The sequence below is a fragment of the Crotalus tigris genome, unplaced genomic scaffold (assembly GCF_016545835.1).
Source record: "Crotalus tigris isolate CLP2741 ecotype Arizona unplaced genomic scaffold, ASM1654583v1 scf7180000017631.5181431, whole genome shotgun sequence".
NCBI lineage: Eukaryota > Metazoa > Chordata > Lepidosauria > Squamata > Viperidae > Crotalus > Crotalus tigris.
The window spans coordinates 4,722,738-4,749,622 of record NW_024096525.1 but is presented as its reverse complement, the minus strand read 5'-3'; the positions used below and the strand labels follow the sequence as shown (position 1 = coordinate 4,749,622).

At 41.3% G+C, this 26,885-nt stretch overlaps 1 protein-coding gene across 17 annotated transcripts in view; it reads left to right on the top strand.

Annotated features, from left to right (window-relative positions):
* Positions 1-26,885, top strand: part of PTK2 (protein tyrosine kinase 2) — a 259,759-nt gene that overhangs the window by 146,766 nt on the left and 86,108 nt on the right. For 8 of the 17 annotated variants that reach the window (XM_039334574.1, XM_039334565.1, XM_039334576.1 and 5 more), the window contains 10 exons: positions 1,156-1,210; positions 1,650-1,790; positions 2,856-2,933; positions 4,095-4,202; positions 7,328-7,445; positions 8,451-8,481; positions 11,420-11,472; positions 14,361-14,444; positions 16,388-16,405; positions 24,717-24,773. In XM_039334574.1, the coding sequence (XP_039190508.1) occupies positions 1,156-1,210; positions 1,650-1,790; positions 2,856-2,933; positions 4,095-4,202; positions 7,328-7,445; positions 8,451-8,481; positions 11,420-11,472; positions 14,361-14,444; positions 16,388-16,405; positions 24,717-24,773 (743 nt within the window). The remainder of the gene's footprint in view (positions 1-1,155; positions 1,211-1,649; positions 1,791-2,855; positions 2,934-4,094; positions 4,203-7,327; positions 7,446-8,450; positions 8,482-11,419; positions 11,473-14,360; positions 14,445-16,387; positions 16,406-24,716; positions 24,774-26,885) is intronic. The other 9 variants (XM_039334568.1, XM_039334577.1, XM_039334572.1 and 6 more) reach the window with 2 other exon arrangements.

Genomic DNA, 26,885 nt, shown 5'->3' with positions numbered 1-26,885 from the left:
GTTGAGTAGTCCTCGACTTAACGACCGGTTGAGTAGTCCTCGACTTACGGCCGGTTGGGGGTCGCGACATTAAAAAGGTTGAGAACCATTGCTCTAACCTAACCTAGAATGCAGTTAGCAGAACAAATTGCCCAGTGTGGATTTAAAAAGTCGTTGACATGGGCTGCAGAGGGAGTTCTAACCAAATTTCACCAAAGGTCTTGAAGAGCTTTGCATCCAGTCCCACCAAAAAAAAAAAAAAAAAAAAAAAGGAGCTGTTTTGCTGTGGCCATTAAAGAGTGGTTTTCTTTTCATGGATTGGTACCCTCACAAGGTTCCCTGGAATTTAAAAGGACTCATTGCTCAAGCTTTTGTGACGAGCAGGAAATCATACATCATGACTGCATTTATAACTTCAAGGGAAACTTTGGGGGTCTATTACAGTGATGGCGAACCTTTTAGAGACCGAGTGCCCAGATTGCAACCTAAAACCCACTTATGCATCATCGAGTGCCGGGTGGGTGTGGCCAATTGGGTGGGTGTGGCCAATTGGGTGGGCATGGCCAATTGGGTGGGCGTGGCTGTGGTGGTAATGACAGAGAGGGTGGGACTAAAAAGTTCAATCAATCAATTCCAACTTTACAAGAACTTTTTTTTCCCCGCGAGAAGTTGAAATTGACTGACTGAATCTTTTTTTTTTGTACACGGCGGCGGAGGCCTAAAGCGAAAAGGTTTTATAAAACCCAGCTGAAGGCCTAGGACTGGGATGACTGTGCGGGAGCCCACAGAGAGGGCTCTGAGTGCCGCCTCTGCCACCCGTGCCATACGTTCGCCACCACTGGTCTATTACAAAGAATCACCACTAGTCAGGTGATCCAGATCGTTAAATAGGGACAGGAGAGAGTAAAGTCATATATTTTGTAAGAGATGTAAGGCTGGAATGACTTGGCCCTGATTGACTGGCTTAGAGAAGGGCTGGTTATAGATCTAGGAGATGAGCTGGGAAGGCAATGCACGCCCCAAGTTTTTTGGGGGGGAAAATAACAATGTTTTTTTAAAAATGAATTTGATTGACTATTGGCATCTGTATTTGTATTCTAGCACAATTCTTCTAAAATATAGTGTATTATTATTTCACATGGTTAAAACGCACAACATTTTTCATGTTTATTTCAGGAAAGATGTCGGTTTAAGAAGATTTTTTCCAAAGAGTTTACTGGATTCAGTAAAGGTAATGTTGCATTCTGCTCATACATTACTGGACCCTATGTTTTGGTCATTCTATTTTTGGCTCTTTTCAAGTATGCATTTTATTTCATTCAGATAGATAGATAGATAGATAGATAGATAGATAGATAGATAGATAGATAGATAGATAGATAGATAGATATAGATATAGATATAGATATAGATTTGAGAAATGGCATATATATATATACATATGTATGTATGTATGCATGTATGTATGTATGTATGTATATATATGCCATTTCTCAAAAAAGAGAAATGACTTTTCTAATGACCTGTAAAATCTCCAAACTGGAACCAAACATATATGCTATTGTATCAGGTGCTTTCTATTCATTCCTGGGCTAGGTGGAACCACGTTGTTACTATGTGGCTTCGATGTGGTGCATACCATACTAACATCTGTCTATTTCATTATCAAGGCCAAAAATCTACGAAAAATGATACAGCAAACGTTTCGACAATTTGCCAACCTCAATAGAGAAGAAAGTATTTTGAAATTCTTTGAGATTCTCTCACCAGTATACCGATTCGATAAGGAATGCTTCAAGTGTGCCCTTGGAGTAAGTATGGTGCTTTCAACTCCTTGGACACCGCGCAGAATAATTATTCTAATTTTAATGTTGAGTTTAGCACTTTATTGTTAGCGTAACTAGACAGAAGACCGATGGGCTTTTGCTTAAGATGCTACTACATTTTCTTTAAGTGTGGATGATGAGTATGCTATTTATTTTTAAACCATTTAATTCTTCTACGTTTCTGACAGACTGAGAGTTTAGGAACTGCTAATTAGATTAAAGAACTGCAAGGTTATGGAAATGTGGAATTATTTTAAAATGCAATTTAAAGGCTAGCTAGGGTAGTAGTAGTGGAAAATAGGTAACTGTGTCTCACCTGCTCCCTACTGTTGGGCTTGGAGAAAGGATTTAATTTTGAAAAAAATGTGCGATGGCCAATAACACGTGTGGCACGAGGGTTACAGTGACCACTGAAGCATTTATGCCTTCTGCTTTTAAAATGGGGTAACTCTTGAAGGTGTTGGGAGTTATAGCATAGGAATATTTATTTTATTAAAATTATTTATATCATTGCCCATCTTACTGTAGTGGGTCTGGGTGGGTTACAAGGATTAAAATACAAACCACAACATATAACCCGTGGTGCCCAAGGTTAAAACAACAATCCTAGAGACTAAAAAATACATCATCTTCAGCAGAGCTCCTTAACACCAAATGCATTATGAAATCAGTTCTTCGGTCTCTTCTGAAAGGCTAACACAGTGTTCTCAAACTCTTGAATAGAGTTTAATTCTATTGGCTTTCAAAAGCCAATAGGAATTGTCCAGGCTGTCTCTGCCCTGCTGAGCCCGCCAAAAGTCCCATTCTCCAAACGGTGCTGCACCAGTTGAGTAGTCCTCAACTTACGACCGGTTGGGGGTCGCGGCATTAAAAAGTTTGAGAACCACTGGGCTAACATAAGTGTATTCTGTTAAGGTTTATCCAGTGTTTGAAGTGTAATGTATTAGTCAAGTATCAGTTTGTTTAATTGGGTGATAAAGATCTTTATTCAATGTTCAAACGTTTTCTTCCCAAACGTTCACCGCTTCTTTTCCATATTAACCATAAAAGTCCAGCTGGATTATTTCAGTGGAATTGGCCATCGGTCCAGAAGAAGGAATCAGCTACCTTACGGACAAAGGATCCAATGTAAGTCCTACAGTGGGTTATGATGAATTCACATCTGAGCAAATTTTCAACTTTGCCGTTACTTTCTGTGGGAACTGGGCCAGTATTATTAAGGAAGCTTTTTTTTTTTTTTAGCAGAATACATAGACCTAAGAAAGGAAACCGAATGATACTGCTTTTTCTCCTTAATTCATAAGCGTTTCTCATTCAGTATGATTTTTAGCTTTACTTCTAATTTACTGTCAGTTGTTTTACAGTTAATGCATTTTCGCACTTTCAGTACATTTTTGTTTTTCATCTTGCTTGAGAGGTTGGATTTTTATTTTACGGGGATTTTTTTTTTTTTTTTTTGTAAACGTATTACTTAGATTTAAGGCAGTTTATGTGCTGGAAGCGAAGCAACTCCCAGAATTGGAAGAACACAAGGTAGTGATCAGACAAGGAGACCCAAACTCATTGGCAGCCTCACCTTGCAATGAACACAAAGACATATACATTCAATTTTGCTGCTGTTAGGATTGTCGGATGAGCAGGCACAAAAACAGCCAGGGTTTGAAGCCTGGGAAATGAGCCCTTGTCAGTCAACAGGATGCACCCCCAAGTTTATCAATTATTTGGCAGCATAAGGAAATAACAGCCAATGACTTAATAGCCAGCCAGCAACAACCCAATCTACATCTAAAAAGCCACATACAACAGGCACCATATAAATACTTCACACATAACTGCTCAAAACACACATTCAGTTAGAGAGAAGATCCCTGAAGATGGGCTCCAAGCACGAGTCCGAAAGCTCGGAAGAACAAAACTTTGGTCCCGGTGACCGATCCTGCAGCATTATCCTGGGACACCTATATCCGCCTTCATTTGTCAAAACCCAAAATGCATTATTCATATTCCCATGGTAGGTTTACAGTCAGTTTTCATGTGGGCTCTGGGCCAACATTACCCTCACTAAACAGCCAATTGATCAGGCAAATTATTGCCAACTATTAATTGTCTCTTTTGCCCCTTCAGTAGGATGTAATATGGACACGGGGCATGAATAACAGTGAAAGCTAGTAAAACCACAGGAATGCTCAGAAAAATAGGATTTATTTGCACGTCCCGTGTTTTGTATCTGGTGGTGTTTCTGCCCGGGCTGGTTCTTCCTCCCCATATTTTCCTTCTGTTTTTCTCTAGCCCACCCATTTGGCAGATTTCCATCAAGTGCAGACCATCCAGTATTCAACTAATGAAGACAAGGACCGAAAAGGAATGCTCCAGATGAAAATTGCCGGAGCGCCAGAAGTAAGTCTGTGGATGCTTCTTCTGGGCAGGCAGAAAGAGCAAGCAAATTCCTTCTGCGTGTTTTTATGAATAAAGGTCGGTGTGGATGTCCCCATTTTGTACTATAAAAACGTACGGGATAAATAGATTATCTGTCTGTCTGTCTATCTATCTATCTATCTATCTATCTATCTATCTATCTATCTATCTATCTATCTATCTATCTATCTATCTAATGTGCAGGTCTTGGCATATTCGGGTCTTTTCCCGTGTAAGATTGAGAGTCTGTCTGTCTGTCTGTGTTTTCATAGATTTTCACGGGTACAGGTATGCAGGTCTTGGCGTATTTGGGTCTTTTCCCATGTAAGATTGAGAGTATCTTGGTGACGTTTTGACGGGGTCCCACTCGTCATCTTCAGGCTGGGGTCTTTGGCTTCGTGCTTGTGTGAGCAAAGTGTGATCGGAGCTGCCGTCTCTCTATGTGTATTAGTGGGTGTGTGTGGAGTGCTGGCTTAGTTGCTGTAAGTGGGTTGGTTGGCTGTGTTGGAGTTATTGTTTGCGGATTGTTCGGCTGTTTCGTAACATCCTGAGTGGCTGAGGTGCTGGCTGTATATATATATAAAATAATCTAAGAGACTTCTTTATCCAGAGACAAAAATATTCCTGCTCTTTAACTATGAAAGATGTTATATAGTAATTTCCTAATTAAGGTTTTATATTTACTGGAGAACAGGATCAAAACCATAGAAATACCGTCAGAATAAGTGGCTTACACACCTCTACTGACCATTGGTGCTATTGATTTTTACGATCATTTGGGATGATGCATGGAATTTAAAACAGTACTGTGCCCCTTTTGGGTACTCGTCAATACATTCTTTTTCACAGAAGTTGCCTTGAAGACAAAACTGGTAACTGATAAAACAGTGGAACTCGGGAGTTAATTTGCCTGCTTTAGCTTTATGCCTGATGTCATCAGTAAGTGAATAAAAATGGCAGGGAAGAAGCAGAAAAGAACGTTATTTGAGAACTAGGCTGTGATATTGTTTAAAACGTGGGTGGATATTCCTGATTTGGAGGATTTTGCTTCTGTCCCGAACTACACAGCATTGATGGAACAGCCCAGGAAAAAGCTATCCTTCATTTAAGGCTGCCCTCTCCTTAGTTGCTGCCATAAGCGTCCCTTCATCATTTTTATTTACGTTTGGAAATGATCCAGCTGGAACAAGCTCTGAAATTGACTTTACCTCCCTTCCTTGGTCTCTTTTCTCAGGTTCTCCCCATAAGAGCAGTGATTGGGCTTCTTGTTAGTTTACAATAACAGCAACCCTCGGGGAAGGGCCTTTTCTGTGGTGGCTCCGACCTGGTGGAATCAACTTCCCCCCAAGATTCGAACTACCGTATATGCCGCCGTATTAGGCGACCTGGCGTATAAGACGACCCCCGTCTTTATAGCCGGGCCGCATTCCTAGAACGTCGTCTTATACGCCGGAAACTACCAGTATTTCCGGCGTATAAGACGACTCGGTGTATAAGACGTCCCCCGTCTTTGGCGCCGATTTCAGCGCTCGTGGAAGTCGTCTTATACGCCGGCATTTACGGTACTCCCACCTTGCTGGCCTTTAAGAAAGCCATTAAAACTCTCCTGTTCCGGCAGGCCTGGGGTTGATGTACCCAGGGGGGGGCAGGATACGATTGGGACATGCTGTATGAACGCACTTATTTTACTGTTTATTGTTATATTTATTGTTTTCATTTTGTACGCCGCCCTGAGTCCCTAGGGATTGGGCGGCATATAAATTTTATAAATAAATAAAATAAACCAATCAAGTTTGCCAAGACTATAAAAGACTATTTCTCGATGTCTTTTACCACATCAACATGGTTGGAATATCATAGAGTAGAGAGCGGTGCCTTGGTACTCAACTGCTTTAAAACTCATTAAACATTTTGATGCCAACATTTTGTCCCAGTATTCATCGTTTTGTTTGATACTCAAGATAGAACGTGTCGATGTCAGCTGCCTTGTGACTCATTACGTTATTCCTTATGGGATAAATTGCAGCAGGGCAGGCAGCGCAGTTTGAGTTGCAGCACCCGTATTACGGGGTAGCCCACCTCTTGATAATTAAGCTAAGGTGGGATTTCTGGCCCTAGGAAGCTAACGAAAAACTGAACTGTCCCGGAAGGCATTGGAACTTGTTACTTTCATCTGTTTGATTTTTTGTTTTATGCTGCTTTTAAATTTTGATGTCAACCAGCCTTGGAGTGATTTTTTGAAATCAGGAAGAACAAAAAGTAGAATTGGTAATTAGTTGGATACATGAAGATTAATTTTGAAACGTGTAGAGTCTGCTATATTTTTTCTATCCTGCTCTATGGAGTAGAGAGTTGGTCTCTGACAGAAGGCCACCTGAAGAGACTAGAAGCATTTGAAATGTGGATTTACAGGTGGCTGTTACGTAGAAGCTGGGTTGACAAGATCAGAAATGAGGAGGCGATAAGCCGCCTGGGAAAGCCGAGGGAAATCATCAAAACAATTAAAAAACAAAAATTAGAATATTTCGGACATGTGATGCGATACCCAGAAAAATACGGCATACTCCATTGAATCCTCCAGGGAAAGATTGAAGGCAAACGAGGTCCAGGCAGAAGAAGAACATCGTGGCTTCAAAGTCTAAGGGACTAGTTTGGACAAAACTCAGCAGCACTTTTTCATGCGGCTGCTGATAAAAACAGGATCGCCAACATGATCGCCAACGTCCGATAACGGATATGGCACAAGAAGAAGAAGAAGTAGAGTCTGTGAATGCATCCACGCATAGAAGTCCTCTCATATACCTGGAAGGCTTATTCTGTTCCCAGAACAAAATTATCATGCTTCTGTTAGCATCAGCACCAGTCTCGGTGGTCACACTTTTCATACGTTATGTGCTCGTTGGGAGTTCCTCCAGATGGAGAAATTTAAGGCATAAGAACTGGCGATTTTTTTTCCCAGCCCTCCGAGTACTTTTTTCTCTTTACTGCCTCTCATTTGCGTGCTCTTCTCTGATGTAATAGTTCAGCAGCTGTGCTAAATGTTTGTGTCTGCAATAAGGCCTCTTTGTTCAGTGCACTATTTTTTTCCCTCCCTCTCTCTCTTGTAGCCTCTGACAGTGACAGCACCATCCTTAACCATTGCAGAGAACATGGCTGACTTGATAGACGGCTATTGCCGACTGGTCACGGGGGCGACCCAGTCTTTTATTATCCGAACCCAGAAAGGTAAGAGAAAACATTTTGTGTGAGTGTTTTTGTTGTGGTCATTTTTTTGTGATGCCCTATAACTGAGAAGAAATTAATGGCAGCACCTCTGCATGGGTAACTGATCAGATATATCAGGAGATGAAAGTCAGCAGGATTCTGGTAACGTGTCTTCAGATTTGCAAATTTTATTAAAAAGGTACAGATTTTCCTAAAGTACAGCTTGCTTCTTTGGATGCATAACCTAAGCTTGTGGGTTATTTTAAATAACATTTGATAGTGTAAAAAAGTGTGACCAGGGTCCTGATCGTTGACTAACATAGCAGTTCTCTTACAATATAACTAGATAAAAACACATACAATTTCTGCAAGAGACTATATAAAGACAAAGTAAAGCAGCTATTCCAGTAGTTACGGTAATACCGTAATTCTGTAAATGATAACACTTACGTGTCACTCGCTTATTGAATAACAATTGGTGCCCACAATTCTCTTTTTTTCTGCCCATGATTTGTCTATTTCTTGTTTAGTTCATAGTTTTGTTTGGGTCTGTAATTGTGTGGGAAATTCTCTTCTTGACACTGACATTAACTGCTCAGATATAATTTTGTTTATGTTTGTATGTGAATCTCCTCCTCCAGAGAGTTAGTGAAGTGTTCTTGATTCTTCTGTCCCCATCACAGAGACCATGGGGAAGGAATTAGGCTGAGATGTATTGATTGCTCCAAATTGCCCATATGTGAAAAGGGATTCTAATTTTAATCCTGTTGTTAGAAATCCAACCTTGCTATTATTAAAAATTATAGCAGCAGAAATAAAAACGGGTACAAGCTAATAAAAGAATAAATGTAAAACTAGAAAGTGCAGAAAAAAATAGGAAAGAAAGGAAAAGAATAAAGAAAAAGAAAAATATATAAAGAAATGACTTTCCCCTCCATCACAATAACTATAAACAATTTCAGTGACTTATGTATGTATTTATTAATATGGGGCAATAAACATGTTTTTTTTTTCCTCTTCGTTTAGAAGGCGAAAGAGCTTTACCATCCATACCAAAGTAAGTTTGAATGTTTTTGTTGGAAGTTTAAAGCATTAAACTGAATACATTATTATGTTGATTTATACTCTGAAGTCTCCAATTTGTAAGCAGTTGCAAATGTTGAGCATAAGGGAAGGCCCATACCTAGTTCAGTGTGTAAGAATGAAGACTTTGCACACAGAGAACTTTGCATCCAGACCTCAGTTTCTATTGCTAAAAGGATTTTGGTAACATAGCTTGATTTTGCCTTTTGCTTCAGAACCCAAGAGAACCAGTTTTAGATAGGGGGTAATACTAAAAAATAAAATAAAAATGGAAATATAAGAAACGGTTGCAGTATGTGCTACAATTTTTATATTCTCCATTGTTAGGTAAACTACATGTGTGTACAGGTAGTTTTCGACTTAATGACCACAATTGAACCCAACATTTCTGTTGCTAAGTGAAGCATTTGTTAAGTGAGTTTTGCCTCACATGACCCCTGGACACTGCATCTGAATTTTAGTCATGTGACTAAGGGGATGCTGCAATGGTCGCAAGTGTGAAAAACGATCAGAGGTCACTTTTTTCGGGGCCGTTGTAACTTTTGACGGCCATTAAGCGAACTGTTGTAAGTCGAGGATTACCTGTATGGGTTTAATGCCGGCTCATTTTGCCTTCCTTTTGCACTGGAAACCAAAATGAGATCTAATTCAATCATCTGAGGACGCATCTTGCCTCAATGGGATTGGCCCGTCCCACTCACTCCAGCGGAAGAGGCCCACTCCAGACCCCATTTGCCAAAGAAATCTGGGCCCATGATAATGCTTTATGCTTTATGAAGGGGAATATCAGCAGCTCTGGGTTGAAATGATGATGTTAACTAGTTAGGGTAGTAAAACATCTGCAAGAAAACAAGCAAGCTCAGAGAGGACCAAGGACCCCATAGTCGTCGTCATCCTCCTCCTCCTTCTCCTCCTCCTCTCTGCAACTTCCCCTCCCTTCTAGCACTGATGATGTTACCTAGTTAGGTAAAGAAACGTCTGCAAGAAAACAAGCAAGCTCAGAGAGCACCAAGGACCCCACAGTCGTTGTTGTCCTCCTCTTCCTCCTTCACCTCCTCTCTGCAACTTCCCCTCCCTTCTAGCACTGATGATGTTACCTAGTTAGGTAAAGAAACGTCTGTAAGAAAACAAACAAGCTCAGAGAGCACCAAGGCCCTCATTGTCGTCGTTGTCGTCCTCCTCGTCCTCGTCTTCCTCCTCCTCTCTGCAACTTCCCCTCCCTTCTAGCACTGATGTTGTTACCTACTTAGGTAAAGAAACGTCTGCAAGAAAACAAGCAAGCTCAGATAGCACCAAGGACCCCACAGTCGTCGTCGTCCTCCTCCTCCTCCTCCTCCTCCTCCTCCTCCTCCTCCTCTCTGCAACTTCCCCTCCCTTCTAGCACTGATGATGTTACCTAGTTAGGTAAAGAAACGTCTGCAAGAAAACAAGCAAGCTCAGAGAACGCTAAGGACCCCCTCATTTATGCATTATGCTGGGGGGTGGCTGATGGCTAGAGAGAAGATCTCCATGTGTCTTGTCTTCTTGGGTTTTAGTCTTTTATTTAATCTTTTTAAATTCTGTATTCTTTATCTTTTTTATCATTTTGCAAGCCACCCAGAGTTGCTGCAACAGAGAGATGAATGGCATATACACTTAATAGATGCCTACATTATATACCAAATTAAATGTCCATGGTTTTATGTTATCTATTGCCAACATCAGCATCTGATACCTATTGGGCAGCTGGCAGGGCTGAATGTCTGTTGCTGATGCCTACTCTGGAGAATCCGTCCAAGAAATGTAGCCTTGTTTGTGTTTGCTGTACCAACTCAAGAAATTTTTTTAAAAAGGGATGGAAAACTCAGTTAAATTGCTCAGAGGTGATGGAGGTCCATCCCCAAATATCACTGAGTATTCCAGTCTTTTCTTAACTCATAGATTCAGTCTATATTTACTCTTTTGTTTAAACCGAATGGCTGTGTGCAGAGTATATGAGAAGACCAAACAATGAATACATTAAGCAAATGACCAATGCTTGTAGAGTTATATCTGTGATCTATCTTATAGATCACAGCCATCCATTTATAGTCATTTCAGCTAAATACATAGTGCTTTTCTGCAGGCTGATTACAGAATTATATCATGATTTTTGCATATTACATTTTACCAAATTAAATTTGGTTTACTTACAATATAATACACTATATTACAATATAATAGCCATTATCTATTAAAATATGAATGATGTTTTGCTTTTGACACCCTATAGCTACAAACAACGTTATTAGGAGAGAATTTTTTTAAACAATGAAATTACCTTAAAAGTTTGCTAAATTTTTCTGTCCAGTAGTAAAACCATGCTTAAAATAGATAACTCCTCTACATTTAGCTCAGAATATAAAGCTTCCAGATAACGTGTTTAAATTAAAGACAGTGGGTTTTTTTTTACTTCTTAATATAAGTGATGGATGCAATTCCAATTGCTGTTGCTAGATAGTAGATAATTAGAAGAAATTCAAAACTACGAAGTTGTTTGTTGATTCAGCTTTTTAACATTTTGAACATCTGATAGAGTTTAAGATGGGATTTTCCAATGAATTCTTGTACTTTTGGTTCCGAGATGAATTTAAGATAATAGCATCCTTTTCTTCCTTCCAAAGTTTAGCTCTGCAGAAGACACAGTGAATCTGGTAACTAAGTAGATGTCCTCCTGCAATGGACAGTCTCTAGTTTTTTAACTCTATAGAACAATTTCCCCCCAACTGTGGCAATTTGAAGATATGAGAACTTCAACTCCCAGAATTCCCCAATCAGCTGTGCTGCATGGGGGATTCTAGGAGCTGAAGTCCTCCTGTCTTCAAAGTTATTGAAGTTGAAAAACACTAGTATAGAACATAGAGCATTCACAGATTTGAACTATTGTGTTACAGGCTGGCCAACAACGAGAAGCAAGGCATACGGTCACATACGGTATCTGTATCAGGTAGGATATCTGATTATTATTATTATTTAAAAAGAGTTTTACTCGCTTCCTGCCAGCAAACCCTAAGGAGAGGAAAAAGGTTAAGAGTGAGGTTTTGTAAGAAATACACGGCGAGCAAATCTAATTGAAACTTCTTCTAACTAAATGTTGGTATTAAAAGCCAGTAACGGTATTGCATGCTGATTGTTTTCACGTGGGTGAATTTCACAGCTGAGGTATTGGGAGCTCTCACATAGGAGAAGCAGCTGTTAAAAAAAGATTCCAACTTTCATGTTGTTACGAAAAAACATGGTATGTCTGGTTATGTAGGACTAGTGATCGGCGACAGAAGATGATAGACTGTGAAGTAAAGGTTTAAGACTTCATTGCCTGCCATTCAGTTGTCTCGTTGCTCTGAGTCACAGGATTTAGGATCGTTTCGACATAAAATGTAACGTAGGTCTTCGTGACGTGAGAAGCTGCCTAAGCGTCGGTAAATATAACGGCTCGAAAAGAAATTAATAGTTGCTGTTGTATATTGTAGTTCCGCAGAGAGTGTGTTTCAGGTGCAAGAAGTCAGGAAATAGGATAGAGTTACTACAGGTTTATTTCATGCTACCTATCCACAAGAATCTGCACTATTAATGGTCGGGGGGGGGCTGGACTTAGAACTCTTAACGGGTGCAGGGACTCCAGACTGATGATGCATTTGACCCCATCCTCAGGCTTGGCCTGGGTATCTCCTACATTACAAGACACTGGACCAGGGGTAGGCAACCTTGGCTCTTTTATGACTCGTGGACTTCAACTCCCAGAATTCCTGAGCCAGCCATGCTGAGGGGAAAGGGAGAGGTTTCCAAGCTGAGCCATGCTGGCTCAGGAATTCTGGGAGTTGAAGTCCACGAGTCATAAAAGAGCCAAGGTTGTCTACCCCTGTCCTAGTGCAACACCATTATTTACTGAACCACTCTAGTCTTTTCCCTTTCTATTCAATGGTCCTTCTCCCCCAGAAAACCAGTGAAAGGGAAGGGGGAAAAAATGACTTTCCAGCCTCTTATTAAAGCCCCATCTCGGTTATGAATAAAGTTGTATGCCAGGGGGTCTTCAAACATGGCCCTTTTATGACTTGTGGACTTCAACTCCCAGAATTCCTCAGCCAGGCACCCGTGCCTGGCTGAGAAATTCTGGGAGTTGAAGTCCACAAGTCATAAAAGGGCCAAGTTTGAAGACCCCTGTTGTATGCAAACTGTAGTTCATCCTCCGATGATTAGAGACCATTGGGAAGCCGATATAAATGGAGATGCCTTCTACATTCAATGGCTCTTTATGAACCGCTATTGTTTGAAGCTGCTAACAAATGTGATTGTTTAAGGTAGATTAATGGCACTATGTCTGAACGATTTCAGCTGTGACTTAGAGTTGACAAGCCAACGTTCTGTTGTTTTCTTCTATAAATGATTTATATTTTATTTATGGCTACCTGCCTATTGATCTGCCCCTCTTTTCCCACAATTAGAATCCAAGAATCGGGATCTTAAGAGATCGTTAGTCCCAATCCCATGCCAGCGCAGGGATCTTCCGAACCCTCCGTGGCAGGTAGCCAACCAACATCTAGCGCTCCGATTCAATGGGCAAATATTATAGACCAAGAAGTGTTTGGTTTCAAAGATCTAATTGCGGGCTTCATCAATTGAAATCAAATGGAAGGGTTTGGTTGTAGAACTTGGCAACAACAATAGGTTTTATGGCACGTTCTAAGTGAAAGTTGCAAGCATATAAGTTTGGACATGAGTTGATTTCTTTGGCAGAATGTGACTGTAGCATCATGGGGCATTTTCCTAGCAGTTCACAAAGTAATAAACTGAACCAGGCTCAAATGAAAGGTGTGGATTAAATTTATCATGCTGTTATTTCTGTCAGTCCAGATAGTGGACATCTTATCAATCAGGCAGAGAGAAGTTTATTTATTTATTTATGAGACTTATATAACGCTTTAAGTGCAAGCACTCTCTAAGCGGTGTACACCAGTAAGCAATGTATATATATATATATTTTACATTGCCCCCAACAATCAGAGTTGAACTCTGATGCCATCCTTCCTCTCCCCCGAATAGAGTTTAGCTTTTTTTCCGACTCTTTTGTTCAAATATTATTTGTCCTGATTTAGCAGAATGGTTGGAACAGTTTCCCACTGTTCTTTCTGTGTGTCTGCCCTTCCTATTCATCTTCCTTGCCTTATTTTGTCTAGATCAAAATAATTTGTTTATTATCGTGTGCCGGCGGTAGGATCTAGCACCAGTTTGGTCAGGTTTGAGCACGAGAATGATGGGGAAATAATTTGGTTTAATGAACGAGCCAAGTATAAGTTGTCCAGTCGCTGAATTGAGACTGCCTTATTCTATTAAGGAGCTTTTTGAGACACCATTTCCTCCAAAAACTATTAAAGTAGTTTAGAGTGAACTTCCTCCGTTCCTCCCTCTTATAATCAACTCTGGCAGTTCCCAATCAGTTAAATAATCCTGTATTAAAACTTACGATATGTAAAAATGTTTGCATCAGTTCTTTAGTTTTATATGCATCCATATGAAATTCCAGAGTGAGATGAACTGCATGAGCTGTTATATAGTTTATATTTCAAAATGTCTTATTCTGGTTACACTTCAGAAAGGGATGGCAGACTTTTAAAGTTTTTAAGGGCTCTTCTTGGCTCACCTGCTTTTCAGAAAGCCAAGCGGGAGTAAAAGGTGCGCTCCTGTAACAACAGATAAACACAAATATTATACAGATAAACGATTGGTTCCAACTAACGGGCTGCCCTCTTGATCTTGTGCTGGCTTGTGTTCGCTGCTTGCAGATGTTCTGACAACTTTTGTTCTCTCTCCCTTTTTGTTTTCTGCTTCTCGATAAAGGAGTCAGTCACTGTCAACATAAAGTAAAGAGAGCCAGACCCTTTGTCCCTTTTGTCTTGTGTTCACATGAATCACCGGCTAAGGGTATTATTGCCTTGCTCTTTCCTTAGCTTGCCTGATTAGTTCAACAGCTGTGCATTAATAACCATGTTCCCTCCAGGCTACAGTAAAAATTGTAAATAAAATTCTAAGAACCTAAAAAATTAGGCTGCGGAAATTTTGAATCTGCCTGCCTGCCACCTTGTTCAGTTTGGGTTTTTTTTTTGTTCCCAATTGTTCACTGGAGTCCTAGGAAATATTTCCTATTACTATTGCAAAGGTGGAACTTTGGTGGTGCTGCTGCAAACCTATGAATAATTACTGTGAAGGAAACCCTCCATTTTTTTTTTTTTTTTAACTTGGTAGCCTGCTTGGGCCAATGCATGAACCCCTGGCATGAGAAGCAACTGTGTGTCTTAGTGCAGCAGCTGTACGATATAGCGAAGTCCTAAATGTCTACAAATCTAAAAGATACGTAGGCATTACGATGGGAAGACTTTATCATCTAGTCCAGGGGTATCCAACTTGGGCAACTTTAAGCTCTGTGGACTTCAGCATGGCGGGCTGGGGGATTCTGGGAGTTGAAGTCCACAGGACTTAACAGTTGCTAAGTTTGGACGTCTCTGACCCCGTCCCTTTGAAAACTCAGGCCTATCGGTTTGTATCGATGAAATAAATTTGAGGAAGAAAGCCAAATACAGTACAGATGGTCCTCAACTTACAGCCGCAATTGAGCCCAAAATGTACACCGCTAAATGAGACCTTTGTTAAGTGAGTTTTGCCCCACCTTCCTTGCCACAGTTGTTAAAGTGAATCCCTACAGTTATGAAGTTAGGTTGTTAAATGAATCTGACTTGGCTTGTCAGAAGGTAGCAAAAGGGGATCACTTGACACACACACACACACACACACACACGGATGCTGCGGCCGTCATAAATATGAGCCGGTTGCCAAAGCATTTGAATTTTGATCACGTGACCGTGGGATGCTGCAGCGGTTGTAAGTGTGAAAAATGGCGATAAGTCGCTTTATTTTTCCCAATGCCTTTGTAACTTCAATTGGTCACTGAATTGAACTGTTGTAAATCGAGGACTACCTATATTTGATTGTTCCCCCCTTGGATGCTTTTTCAAAAGGCCCTGAAACAGGGTTCTGCCGACAGGCCTGGGGACCCCAGTGTGATGCAGAGCCCATAAAGTGGCTGGGACTGATTGTCGTGGCAAAAGGCTTTGGAAGTTTATTGGTTTCTATATTGGGGTTTTATCTCTGTAAGCTGCCCAGAATCGCACGAATGAGTCGGGCAGCCGTATAAATTTCTTTAATAAAATAAAGATAAAATAAAGAATCGTTTTTTAACGTACAACCTTGGGTCCACCCAGAAAAGCTTCAGAAATTAAATGGAAATGTCACATAGTATGTCCCCAAAACTGTTGTGATTTACCTAAAACTGGGTTATGGAAGGATATATTTTTCTTGTGGGTCTATATGGGGGGGGGGGAAACCATTTTCAGTAAATGTCAGTTTCTTTAACAACTTTCAAACTTAATTCAATCCCATCTCCCTAGGCTGGCAACTTTTATTTCATTGACATTTAGTAGAATATCTACTAAATCATACAGTAGAATAACTCTTGTCAAGGGAGGAGAGAGGCTACAATGGAGAAAGAAAAAAAAAACAGTGGCCTCATTTTTCTCTCCAAATTGTACTAAAATTAGTGTGTTGACCGCTGCCTGCCCGCTGTGATTGCTGTATCGAAATACACTATTGGATCCCAATAAGTACCTGAATTATCACTGCTTTGTCACATTTCCTCAAACCTGGGCATGTATATGACTTGTAGCAATTTGTTTTTTATTCTCTTTTGCTTACTTGTGATTTTAATGCTGTATTTTCTCGTTTCTTCCCCCTTTTTTCTCCTCCTCTGTCCCTTCCCCGGCTTTTTACCTTCCGCTTTCTCTCTTTTTTTGCATGCTACCCGGGACCAACAGATGAAATTAGTGGGGACGGTAATATGTGGTTACTTTTTATTAACAATTTGTGTGTGTGATAATGTACTGCTTGCGACCTCAATAACTCGTTTGCCACTTTCGTTGTTTGCAATGAAGCCAACTCATCCCAGCCTTACACTTATTCAGATTATTCAGACAGGTCCTGCCATGCCAGAGTCATACAATGCCACAACATGGGACGTGCTTCCTTTAAAAAAAAGAGACAAGGGAAGTGTGTAGTGGGGTGCCCCAGGGCTCTGTTCTGGGCCCAGTGCTCTTCAATCTCTTCATCAACGATCTGGACGAGGGGATAGATGGGGAACTCATCAAATTTGCAGACGACACCAAGCTGGCAGGAATAGCCAACACTCCAGAAGATAGGCTTAGCATACAGGAGGATCTGGACAGACTTGAACACTGGGCGCTATCTAACAAAATGAAATTCAATGGTGAAAAAAGCAAGGTTCTACATTTAGGCAAGAAAAACCAAATGCACAGGTACAGTATAGGGGGTACCTTGCTCAATAGTAGTAACTGTGAGAGGGATCTAGTAGTGGACAATCACTTAAATATGAGCCAGCCGTGTGCTGCAGCTGCCAAAAAGGCCAACACAGTGGGCCATGTTTGAAGACCCCTGTCTTAAATCTAGCAAATAAAATGGAGGCTGGCTGAGGAATTCTGGGAGTTGAAGTCCACAAGTCATCCAAGGGCCACGTTTGAAGACCCCTGTCTTAAATCTAGCAAACAAAATGGAGGCTGGCTGAGGAATTCTGGGGGTTGAAGTCCACAAGTCATCCAAGGGCCACGTTTGAAGACCCCTGTCTTAAATCTAGCAAACAAAATGGAGGCTGGCTGAGGAATTCTGGGAGTTGAAGTCCACAAGTCATCCAAGGGCCAAGTTTGAAGAGCCCCTGCCTTAGAACATGCCTCTTTCCTCACCCCATTAATAAGTAAATATCCCGGTTGTTTCTCTGAGCCTGAATTGAATCATCTCTAGTGATTGTTACTTGCGGCTTCTGGGATTGTCCCGGGCCTTTGCCGGTCTGGCTTAAATTGGGAGAAACTGATTAGGGGTAGTCCTTGAGTTACACACCCCTTTGTTCAGCCGCCGTTCAACGTTCTTGCAAAGTTGAACAGGGTGATACCGATACCGGTCTTTAAAGTTTTTCAGCCGTTGCAAGGCTCTAGCAGTCACGTTATCAAAAATTGGGGTGCTTGTCAGCCTAACTTCAGTTAGACCAGTGTTTCTCAACCTTGACCATTTTAAGGCATGTGGACTTCAACTCCCAGAATTCCACAGCCAGCAACGCTGGCTGTGGAATTCTGGGAGTTGAAGTCCACATGCCTTAAAATGGTCAAGGTTGAGAAACACTTGAGTTAGACCATCCGAAATACTAGCTGGCGAAAACTCTGTGTATCCAGAGGTGAAGTTGCTTCCTTAACCTGGCCCTGATCTGCCTTAACTCTACAGCAGTGATTCTCAACCTTTTTAATGCCGCGACCCCGAACCCGGTCGTAAGTCGAGGACTACTCAACCGGTCGTAAGTCGAGGACTACTCAACTGGTGCAGCACCGTTTGCAGAATGGGACTTTTGGCGGGCTCAGCAGGGCAGAGACAGCCTGGACAATTCCTATTGGCTTTTGAAAGCCAATAGAATTAGACTCTATTCAAGAGAGTCTATTCTATTGGCTTTCAAAAGCCAATAGAATAAAAGGGAGTAGCACAGCTAAGGAAAAGGGGGAAAAAATGGCGGACTGCGTTGTTTGGCGACCCCCGTGAAATGGTCGTTCGACCCCAAATGGGGTCCCGACCCACAGGTTGAGAACCACTGCTCTACAGTTACGTAGGATGAGTTTTTAAAGCTTTGGCAATGAAGCTTACAGATGACACCAAGCTGGCAGGAATAGCCAACACTCCAGAAGACAGGCTTCAGGTACAGAAGGATCTGGACAGACTTGAACACTGGGCACTAACTAACAAAATGAAATTCAATGGTGAAAAAAGCAAGGTTCTACATTTAGGCAAGAAAAACCAAATGCACAAGTACAGCATAGGTGGCACCATGCTCAATAGTAGTAACTGTGAGAGGGACCTCGGAGTCCTAGTAGACAATCACTTAAATATGAGCCAGCAGTGTGCTGCAGCTGCCAAAAAGGCCAACACAGTGCTAGGCTGCATTAACAGAGGGATAGAATCAAGATCACGTGAAGTATTAATACCACTCTTCAATGCCTTGGTAAGGCCACACTTGGAATACTGCATCCAGTTTTGGTCACCACGATGTAAAAAAGATGTTGAGACTCTAGAAAGAGTACAGAGAAGAGCAACAAAGATGATTAGGGGACTGGAGGCTAAAACATATAAGGAACGGTTGCGAGAATTGGGTATGTCTAGTTTAACGAAGAGAAGGACAAGGGGGGACATGATAGCAGTATTCCAATATCTCAGGGGCTGCCATAAAGAAGAGGGAATTAAGCTATTTTCCAAAGCACCTGAAGGCAGGACAAGAAGCAACGGGTGGAAACTAATCAAGGAGAGAAGCAACCTAGAACTAAGGAGAAACTTCCTGACAGTGAGAACAATTAATCAGTGGAACAGCTGCCTCCAGAAGCAGTAAATGCTCCAACACTGGAAGTTTTTAAGAAGAGACTGGACAGTCATTTGTCCGAAATGGTGTAGGGTTTCCTGCCTGAGCAGGGGGTTGGACTAGATGACCTCCAAGGTCCCTTCCAACTTTACTACTACTATTATTATTATTATTAAGGTTAAAAATGGCCACTTGTCTCAAATTTAACAGCATCCTAGGACTGTCTTCCTTGGTATAAAAGAGTTTTATAGTAGATGGGAAACATTTAAAAAAGGAACTCAAGGGGGGGATGTAGATAAATCAGTATCGCCTCCTTCCCTCCGATTTATAGTATTAGCATTTTCTTTAAAGTCTGGGAGCTTCTTTCTCCTCCCTCAAGCACTCAAGATTGAAACATTTGCAACTTTTGAAGCGTTGATGCCTGAAGCAAAAAAAAAAAAAAAAAATCATATTATGAGAAAAGCCTCTCCTGAAATAGCTCAGAATGTCTGGCTTTAAGAAACATCTCTTAATCTGTTGAAAATGCCTGCTAAAACGAGTTACACGCAGTGTTTCTCAACCTTGACAATTTCAAGGCATGTGGACTTCAACTCCCAGAATTCCACAGCCAGCAATGCTGGCTGTGGAATTCTGGGAGTTGAAGTCCGCATGCCTTAAAATTGTCAAGGTTGAGAAAAACTGAGTTACAGTATTTTTTTTTAAAATTGGTTAAAATTGATTCTGCATCTCCTACGTGTGCCTTTCCACGTTGTTTTCCCAAAACTTAAAAAGGAAAAAAAAAGAACAATAAACTCAATTAGAGGGAGACTATAAAAAAATTAGATAAACCAATTAAATAATCGAACTAGGTAAATGCCTACACACAATTCCTATTCATAGCATGTACTGTATAGAGAGGTTTCATTAAATTAAGTAAAATTTAAATAATTCAAAAGTATTATAGAGGCAGAGAGAGGGAGAAAGAATTTTTAGTTTGCCAGGAAAAGTATCTTATCATTTAACAATCTAATATTCTTACCTGGGAAGCCTACACGCTTTGTATTGTGCGGAATTTATTGTGCAAGCAATTTTATTTCAGGATTTCTTTGTCAAATGCCAAATACAGGTAGTCCTCAACTTACGACTACAGTTGAGTCCAAAATTTCTGTTGCTAAGCGAGACATTTGTGAGGTGAATTTTGCCCCGTTTTATGACGTTTCTTGCCACATCGGTTAAGTGAATCAATGGAGTTGTTGGTAATATGGTTCTTCCCCATTGAGTTGGCTTGTTAGAAGGTCGCAGAAGGGGATCCCATGGCATGGCCCTTGGACACTCCAACCGTCATAAATATGAGTCAGTTGCTAAGTGTCTGAATTTTGACCATGTGACCCTGGAGATGCTGCAGCCATTGTGAGTGTGAAAAACGTTCATTTTTTTTTTGAACTGTCACTAAACAGACTGTAGTAAGTCGAGAACTACCGTTTTAGCCTTCAGAGCCTGGGCCAATTTATCTTCTGGATCCTCTTCAAGGACAATGTCACATGAACCACATTACAATGGTCTGTATGGGAGGTAACTAGGGCACAAGTGACTGTGAGCAGAGCTTCTTGGCCCAGGAAAGGCTGTAACTACAAGGTGTAACTCTAAAACAGTGGTTCTTAGCCTTTTTGAATGAATCGCCCCCTTGAGCCAATGAGGAAGTTGTCATCGCCCCCCTCTCAATCACAACATAGGAAATAATTCTTCAATTTATCCAAACACTTTTTTTTTGTTTTTTTTTTAAATTGTCATCAGGACATATCGATGCAAATAATTTATTTCCAGTTTTTTTCCCATATCTCAACTGTGTGAAGAAATTTTGGTGCCACCCGTCACTTTATTCCCAAACTTCGTGATACATGTATTTCATTATTATCTTCTTTATTCAAGACACTTAAATGTAGTGACCACTGAAAACAAAATTCAATTGCAAGAAAGTGAAATGCCCGAAAAGAAAAACAGTAACCTTTAATGATTGAATTACAAGTGAAATTTAAGACGCAAAAAGAAATATAAAAAGGGCATAAGAACAAACCGCAATGCAGGAACTAAGAATTTCAAGACAAAAACTCTGAAACTAAAATTAAGATTCGAGGAAAGTATATATATAGTCACGCACGCTGTAAAAAGGATTAAAAAGAAACAAAGAAAATATAATATCGAACTGGAGTGCACGCTAGAAAAGTACAATACAAAATATTTTACAGAGCCACTCAGCATGGGATGTTTCGAAAGAAGCGCTCCCCCCTCCAACAGATATACAGCGATTCACTGTACGAAAAAGCCTCAGAAGTGTCCTCAAAACTTCTCGCTCCATCGCCCCCATATCGCCCCCTTTTCTGTCCTTCGCCCCCGTGTCACCCCTTTTTGTTCCATTGCCCCCCTGAAAAGTGAAATCGCCCCCTGGGGGGCAATATCGCCCAGGTTAAGAACTACTGCTCTAAAACAGGGGTCTCCAAACCTGGCCACTTTAAGACTAGTGAACTTCAACTCCCAGAATTCCGCAACTTCCAGAACTGCCCGACTGGGGAATTCCGGGGGTTGAAGCCCACAGGTTTTAAAGTTGCCAACTTTGGAGAGCCCTTCTCTAAATTAAACTTTATTATAAAAAAGCCCTCAAAGATATCCAGACTGCTTCTTCCCTGTTGGACTTCCAAAGAGTTGTGAAGACCTGGCTTTTTAAGAGAAAGTTTGGGGATGTCAGGGATCTGATGTCTGTTATGATGGACTTTGGATGGAAGTTTTTAACTTCATATACAAAACGCAAAATAACAGAGTTGGACCAGACCTTGGAGGTCTTCTAGTCCAACCCCCTGCTCAAGCAGGAAACCCTACACCAGTGGTTCTCAACCTTTTTAATGCTGCGACCCCAACTGGTCGTAAGTCGAGGACTACTCAACTGGTGCAGCACCGTTTGCAGAATGGGACTTTTGGCAGGCTCAGTAGGGCAGAGACAGCCTGGACAATTCCTGTTGGCTTTTGAAAGCCAATAGAATGAGATTCTATTCAAGAGAGTCTATTCTATTGGCTTTCAAAAGCCAATAGAATAAAAGGGAGTAGCACAGCTAAGGAAAAGGGGGGGAAAATGGCGGACTGCGTTGTTTGGCGACCCCCGTGAAATGGTCTTTTGACCCCAAATGGGGTCCCGACCCACAGGTTGAGAACCACTGCCCTACACCATTTCAGACAAATGGTTGTCCAATCTCTTCTTAAAAACCTCCAGTGATGAAGTACACACAACTTCTGGAGGCAACTTTTTCCACTGGTTAATTATTCTCATTGTCAGAAAATTTCTCCTTAGTTCTAGGTTTCTTCTCTCCTTGATTAGTTTCGATACATTCCCTATATTGGTGAATGCAAGCCACTATGAATTTTCCTAAACTGAGTGGCATCGAAGCCAAAAGAATGTATGAAACCTGATTTATAAAACTTGGATGAGAAGCGAAACGTCTTGAAGGAAAAGCCAAGAAGATGGTCCAGTTGCTTCTTGGAAGAAGCACCTTTGGGACAACCATGATCTGGATGACTGAGGATCTCCATAGAGATTGGATCTATAAAACTACAGGCCAGCTTCGTTACAAACTGCTCTAATTAATGAGCCTCAGCAGAACCTCTTGTTTTGAAAGGAGATTTCAACTCACCAGAAATTAATGCAGAAAATGCAGTCCTTTGGGAAATAGCCCGAAGAAGTTATGCCAATTTCCATTATAGAAATGAGAGACAATAGGGTTAACTATCACACAGAGGAGAAGAAGCTACTAAGGGATGCTATTTAAGACTAAAACAATCAACCTTTTCTTGGAGAGGATCTAAATTCTGAAGCAAAGCCTTTTTTCCTGGACTTTTCCATACTTCTTGAGTTAATTCCAATAATTTAGCAAAGCTGCTGAAGAGAGTAATTTTCACTAGTTTTTCCCAGTTCAAGGATAGCAGTTTCTTGTTCTTTTTTCCCTTGGAATACTGCCTTTTTTTTAACTTTTTAAATTATCTACGTGGGAAATCTTACAAGTGTACCAACACAATCCTGTTCATGAGAGGAAGGAAGGGCTTATTTAAACTCAAGTGCTGTCAGGGCTTAGATCAGGGGTTGCCAACCTGTGGGCCGTGGCCTGCTAGCCAGTGGGTCGCGGGACAGGCTGGCCAGTGCGTGGATATGTGTGCGTGCACTCAGGCCCACTTGCAGTAGCACTGCTGCTACACAAAAGTGCTATGCAGCAAAAACGGCATTGGGTAGTGAAAACGGGGCACCGGCCTCCAAAAACAGGGCACCGCTAGCGTCATGCAGGCGCCAGCACCGCCCCATTTGTGTGCGCATGTACTGGCGCATGTTAAATGCTTCTCCTTCCTTTGCCTACGGTGCACCAACTGTGAAAGATTGGAGACTCTGGCTTAGATGACAGCGAAGAGCTAGCAATTCAGAGCAGAAGCGAAACTACAGTTTTGGGTGTTTTATGAATGTTTAGCATATTTTAGCAGATAGATAGATAGATAGATAGATAGATAGATAGATAGATAGATAGATAGATAGATAGATAGATAGATAGATAGACAGACAGACAGACAGACAGACAGACAGACAGATTTCTAGCCGGAATGACAGCTCAATGCACATAAAGCTAATTTCTTTGCATAATAAAAGCTAAATCTAGATGAAAATACTGGGGATGGAGCGAGGATAGAATTAGACAATAATATTGAAATAGTTAGAATTTGTTAAGAGCAGACTTGTAATACATAGATAACCCTTTAAATAACTTGATTGGTTAAATTGGTGTAGCTGCTCATTACTCTCGGTGGGTAACAGTACATAACAAAGGAATAAAAGCAACGTAACACAATTTTAAATGTCATAAATTAGCAGCTGAGAAATACGACCAACAGCAACAATTAATAATCATTCATCACAGTTAATGCAGGGGTCTTCAAACTTGGCCCTTTTATGACTCATGGACTTCAACTCCCAGAATTCCTCAGCCAGCGTGGCATACTGGCTGAGGAATTCTGGGAGTTGAAGTCCACAAGTCATATAAGGGCCAAGTTTGAAGACCCCCTGAGTTAATGGAATCAAGACATGGGCTCACCCACATCATCAGGACCCCATCCTCAAACACAAAACCAAGTCTTCAAGGCCTTGAGAAGGACCAGCTATGTCCAGACACTCCTCATCTCTTTTTTATAAAGAAATTAAAAAAAAAGAACATCACAGACATTGCTATTTTGGGCTCAAATGTTCAGCTGAATGACAAGTTCGGTCTGGTTTGTCTATGATCTTCCACTCCACCCCTGCAAATTCTCTCATCCATTGCTTTATTGTGAATTTCTTTTAACAGAAAATTTGTGTTGACTGTTCCGACGGGATTACTCATGTTTTGACTCCTGCCTCTAAATAGGGGAACTGTCTCCTGATCATAAAGATGTATTCAGTTTGTCTCTAGTCCCTGAAAAAAAAAAAAAAACTCTTGGTTACGTAATGTAGGTGGGAATGAGGTCATCTTCATGTCCCTGCGTTAATCTCGTCTGGGGAGATTGAATCATGATGGCAGATGGAGATATGGGGAGGTGAAAAGGTTGCAGATTTGGGGTTTTGGATAGAAAAACACTCTCTCTCTCTGTATGTGGGTATGTGTGTGTGTGTGCGCACACACACATACCCCCCCCAGTCTTGTTATTCTGTTTCATAATATGGTCATTTCCTTCAGATTCTCCCAATTATTTCATTTCAGAAACAGATGACTATGCAGAGATCATAGATGAAGAAGATACGTATACCATGCCTTCAAGTAAGTCATCCTTCTTTCACTCTGGACCCTGATGGAGTCAATAAACATAGTTGTAAGAGCTATTTTTAATCAAGAATATCTGGGAGGCATCCTTTTGGACCTAGAAACTGAAAAACAAAAGGTTTAAGTCTACTTGAATCCCCACTGGGGATTGTTATTTATTTTTGAAATAGTAAACCTAGAAACACAGGTCCATAGAAACAACTGAGAGAGGCGAATTTTGGATTGTTGGCCAGATGGGAAACGGCTAGTAATTTGGTGTTTCAGTTCAGGCACTATGCTGTGTCTTACCCACAAGAAGTGTAAGTGTGCTTTCCCTCTAGGATAGTGGTGGTGAACCTTTTAGAGACCGAGTGCCCAAACTGCAACCGAAAACCCACTTATGCATCGCCGGGTGCCGGGTGGGTGCGGCCCATTGGGTGGGTGTGGCCCCCGAGCTGTCGGCTCGTGCTCACTTGCTCGCTGTCCGCTCCGACCCTCGTTGTCTCGCTCTCTCGCTGTCTGCAGCAAACGTTGCTTCTGCTGAAAGTTGCTCCTTTTATAGCCTCTCGCCTATTTCCAGACTGCGCATGCGCGGAGAGCTGCGCATGGGCGGAGAGCTGCGCATGGGCGGAGAGGAGGAGGGAACAGCTTGGCCCAGCAATGCTCGCGTGCCACCAGAGACGGCTCCATGTGCCGCCTGTGGCACGAGTGCCATAGGTTCACCACCACGGCTCTAGAACCTTACACTTTGGTGCATTAAGAAAAGGAAAAGGCGGGAAAATTTCACCTTCATTTTCAGTGTTTTCCTATATGTTTATGTTGATGATTGAAAATGAGATCCAGTTTGGTCTCGTGGTTAAGGTACCAGGCTAGAAAGCAGAAAACCATGAGTTCGAATCCCACCTTAGCCATGAAAGCCAGCTGAGTGACTTTGGGCCCATCACCAGGAGACAGCGAGTTCTAGTCCCTCCTTAGGAATTCTGGCTGGCCAATCACCACTTCTAGATCTGCCTCAAGCATGAAAGCCAGCTGGGTGACTTTGGACCAGTCACTTCCTCTCATTCTGACTCACCACACAGGTTGTTGTTGTGGGGAAAATAAGAGTAGGAAGATGTGTTGGATAGGTATGCTGCCTTAGGTTGTTGGTAAAAATAATAAAGGCAGGATATACAATGAGGGAAAGAAGTATTTGATCCCTTGCTGATTTTCCCTCACTGTAAGAGTAGTGGTGGTGCAGTGGTTAGAATGCAGTATTGCAGGCTAACTCCCTGCCAGCAGTTCGATCCTGACCAGCTCAAGGTTGACTCAGCCTTCCATCCTCCTGAGGTTGGTAAAATGAGGACCCGGATTGTTGGGGGCAAATAGGCTGACTCCATAAACCGCTTAGAGAGGGCTGTAAAGCACTGTGAAGTGGTGTATAAGTCTAAGTGCTGTTGCTATTGCTAGATATAAATAAACAAGTAAATGTTAGTAAAATCAAAACCCAATTTCCAAAGTGCTGGCATAATGGAAAAATCTCAGCTTGCTTTAAAGGAGGGAAACACACATTAAGAGGAGAGATTGTGCTTTGCATCTGAAATGACCATAGAAGACAATTTAAAACATAAGTATCAAAATTAAAACTATTCTGGGAACCAAGCACAACTCCTAGTGGTAATGCAGACACATCCATTTGGTTTTCTTGGCAACAACGTGGATGTGTTTTCTTATTGCCTTCTTGGATGGGTTACGACTGTCTGGTCTTGCCCACAGCCTCAGTATCCCTTTGAGGTCATCTTCCAAGTGCTAATCAGGCTGATTAAGCAGGGATAATAATAATAATAAAAAGAATATTCTTGCAAGGGAGAGGGAATGAATGATTTTTTAAAAAATTGTTAGCCATTGCTAATGAAAAACATAGCTTATAATAGCATGTAGTAGATAAATGCAGTAACCTCATCCTAAAATGTTTTATAATATGCCAAGTAAAGTTGAACGGAATCTGTGCCTCTACAGTGCTATGAAGATGGTGTCATAAAGATAGATCGTGTATTTTGGGGGGCTTGCAGAAATTTCAAATACAATGCCTGTGTGTAGGATTTTGAATACTGGACATTTTTTTTCCAACTGTAATTTGCATTTTAAGAAATA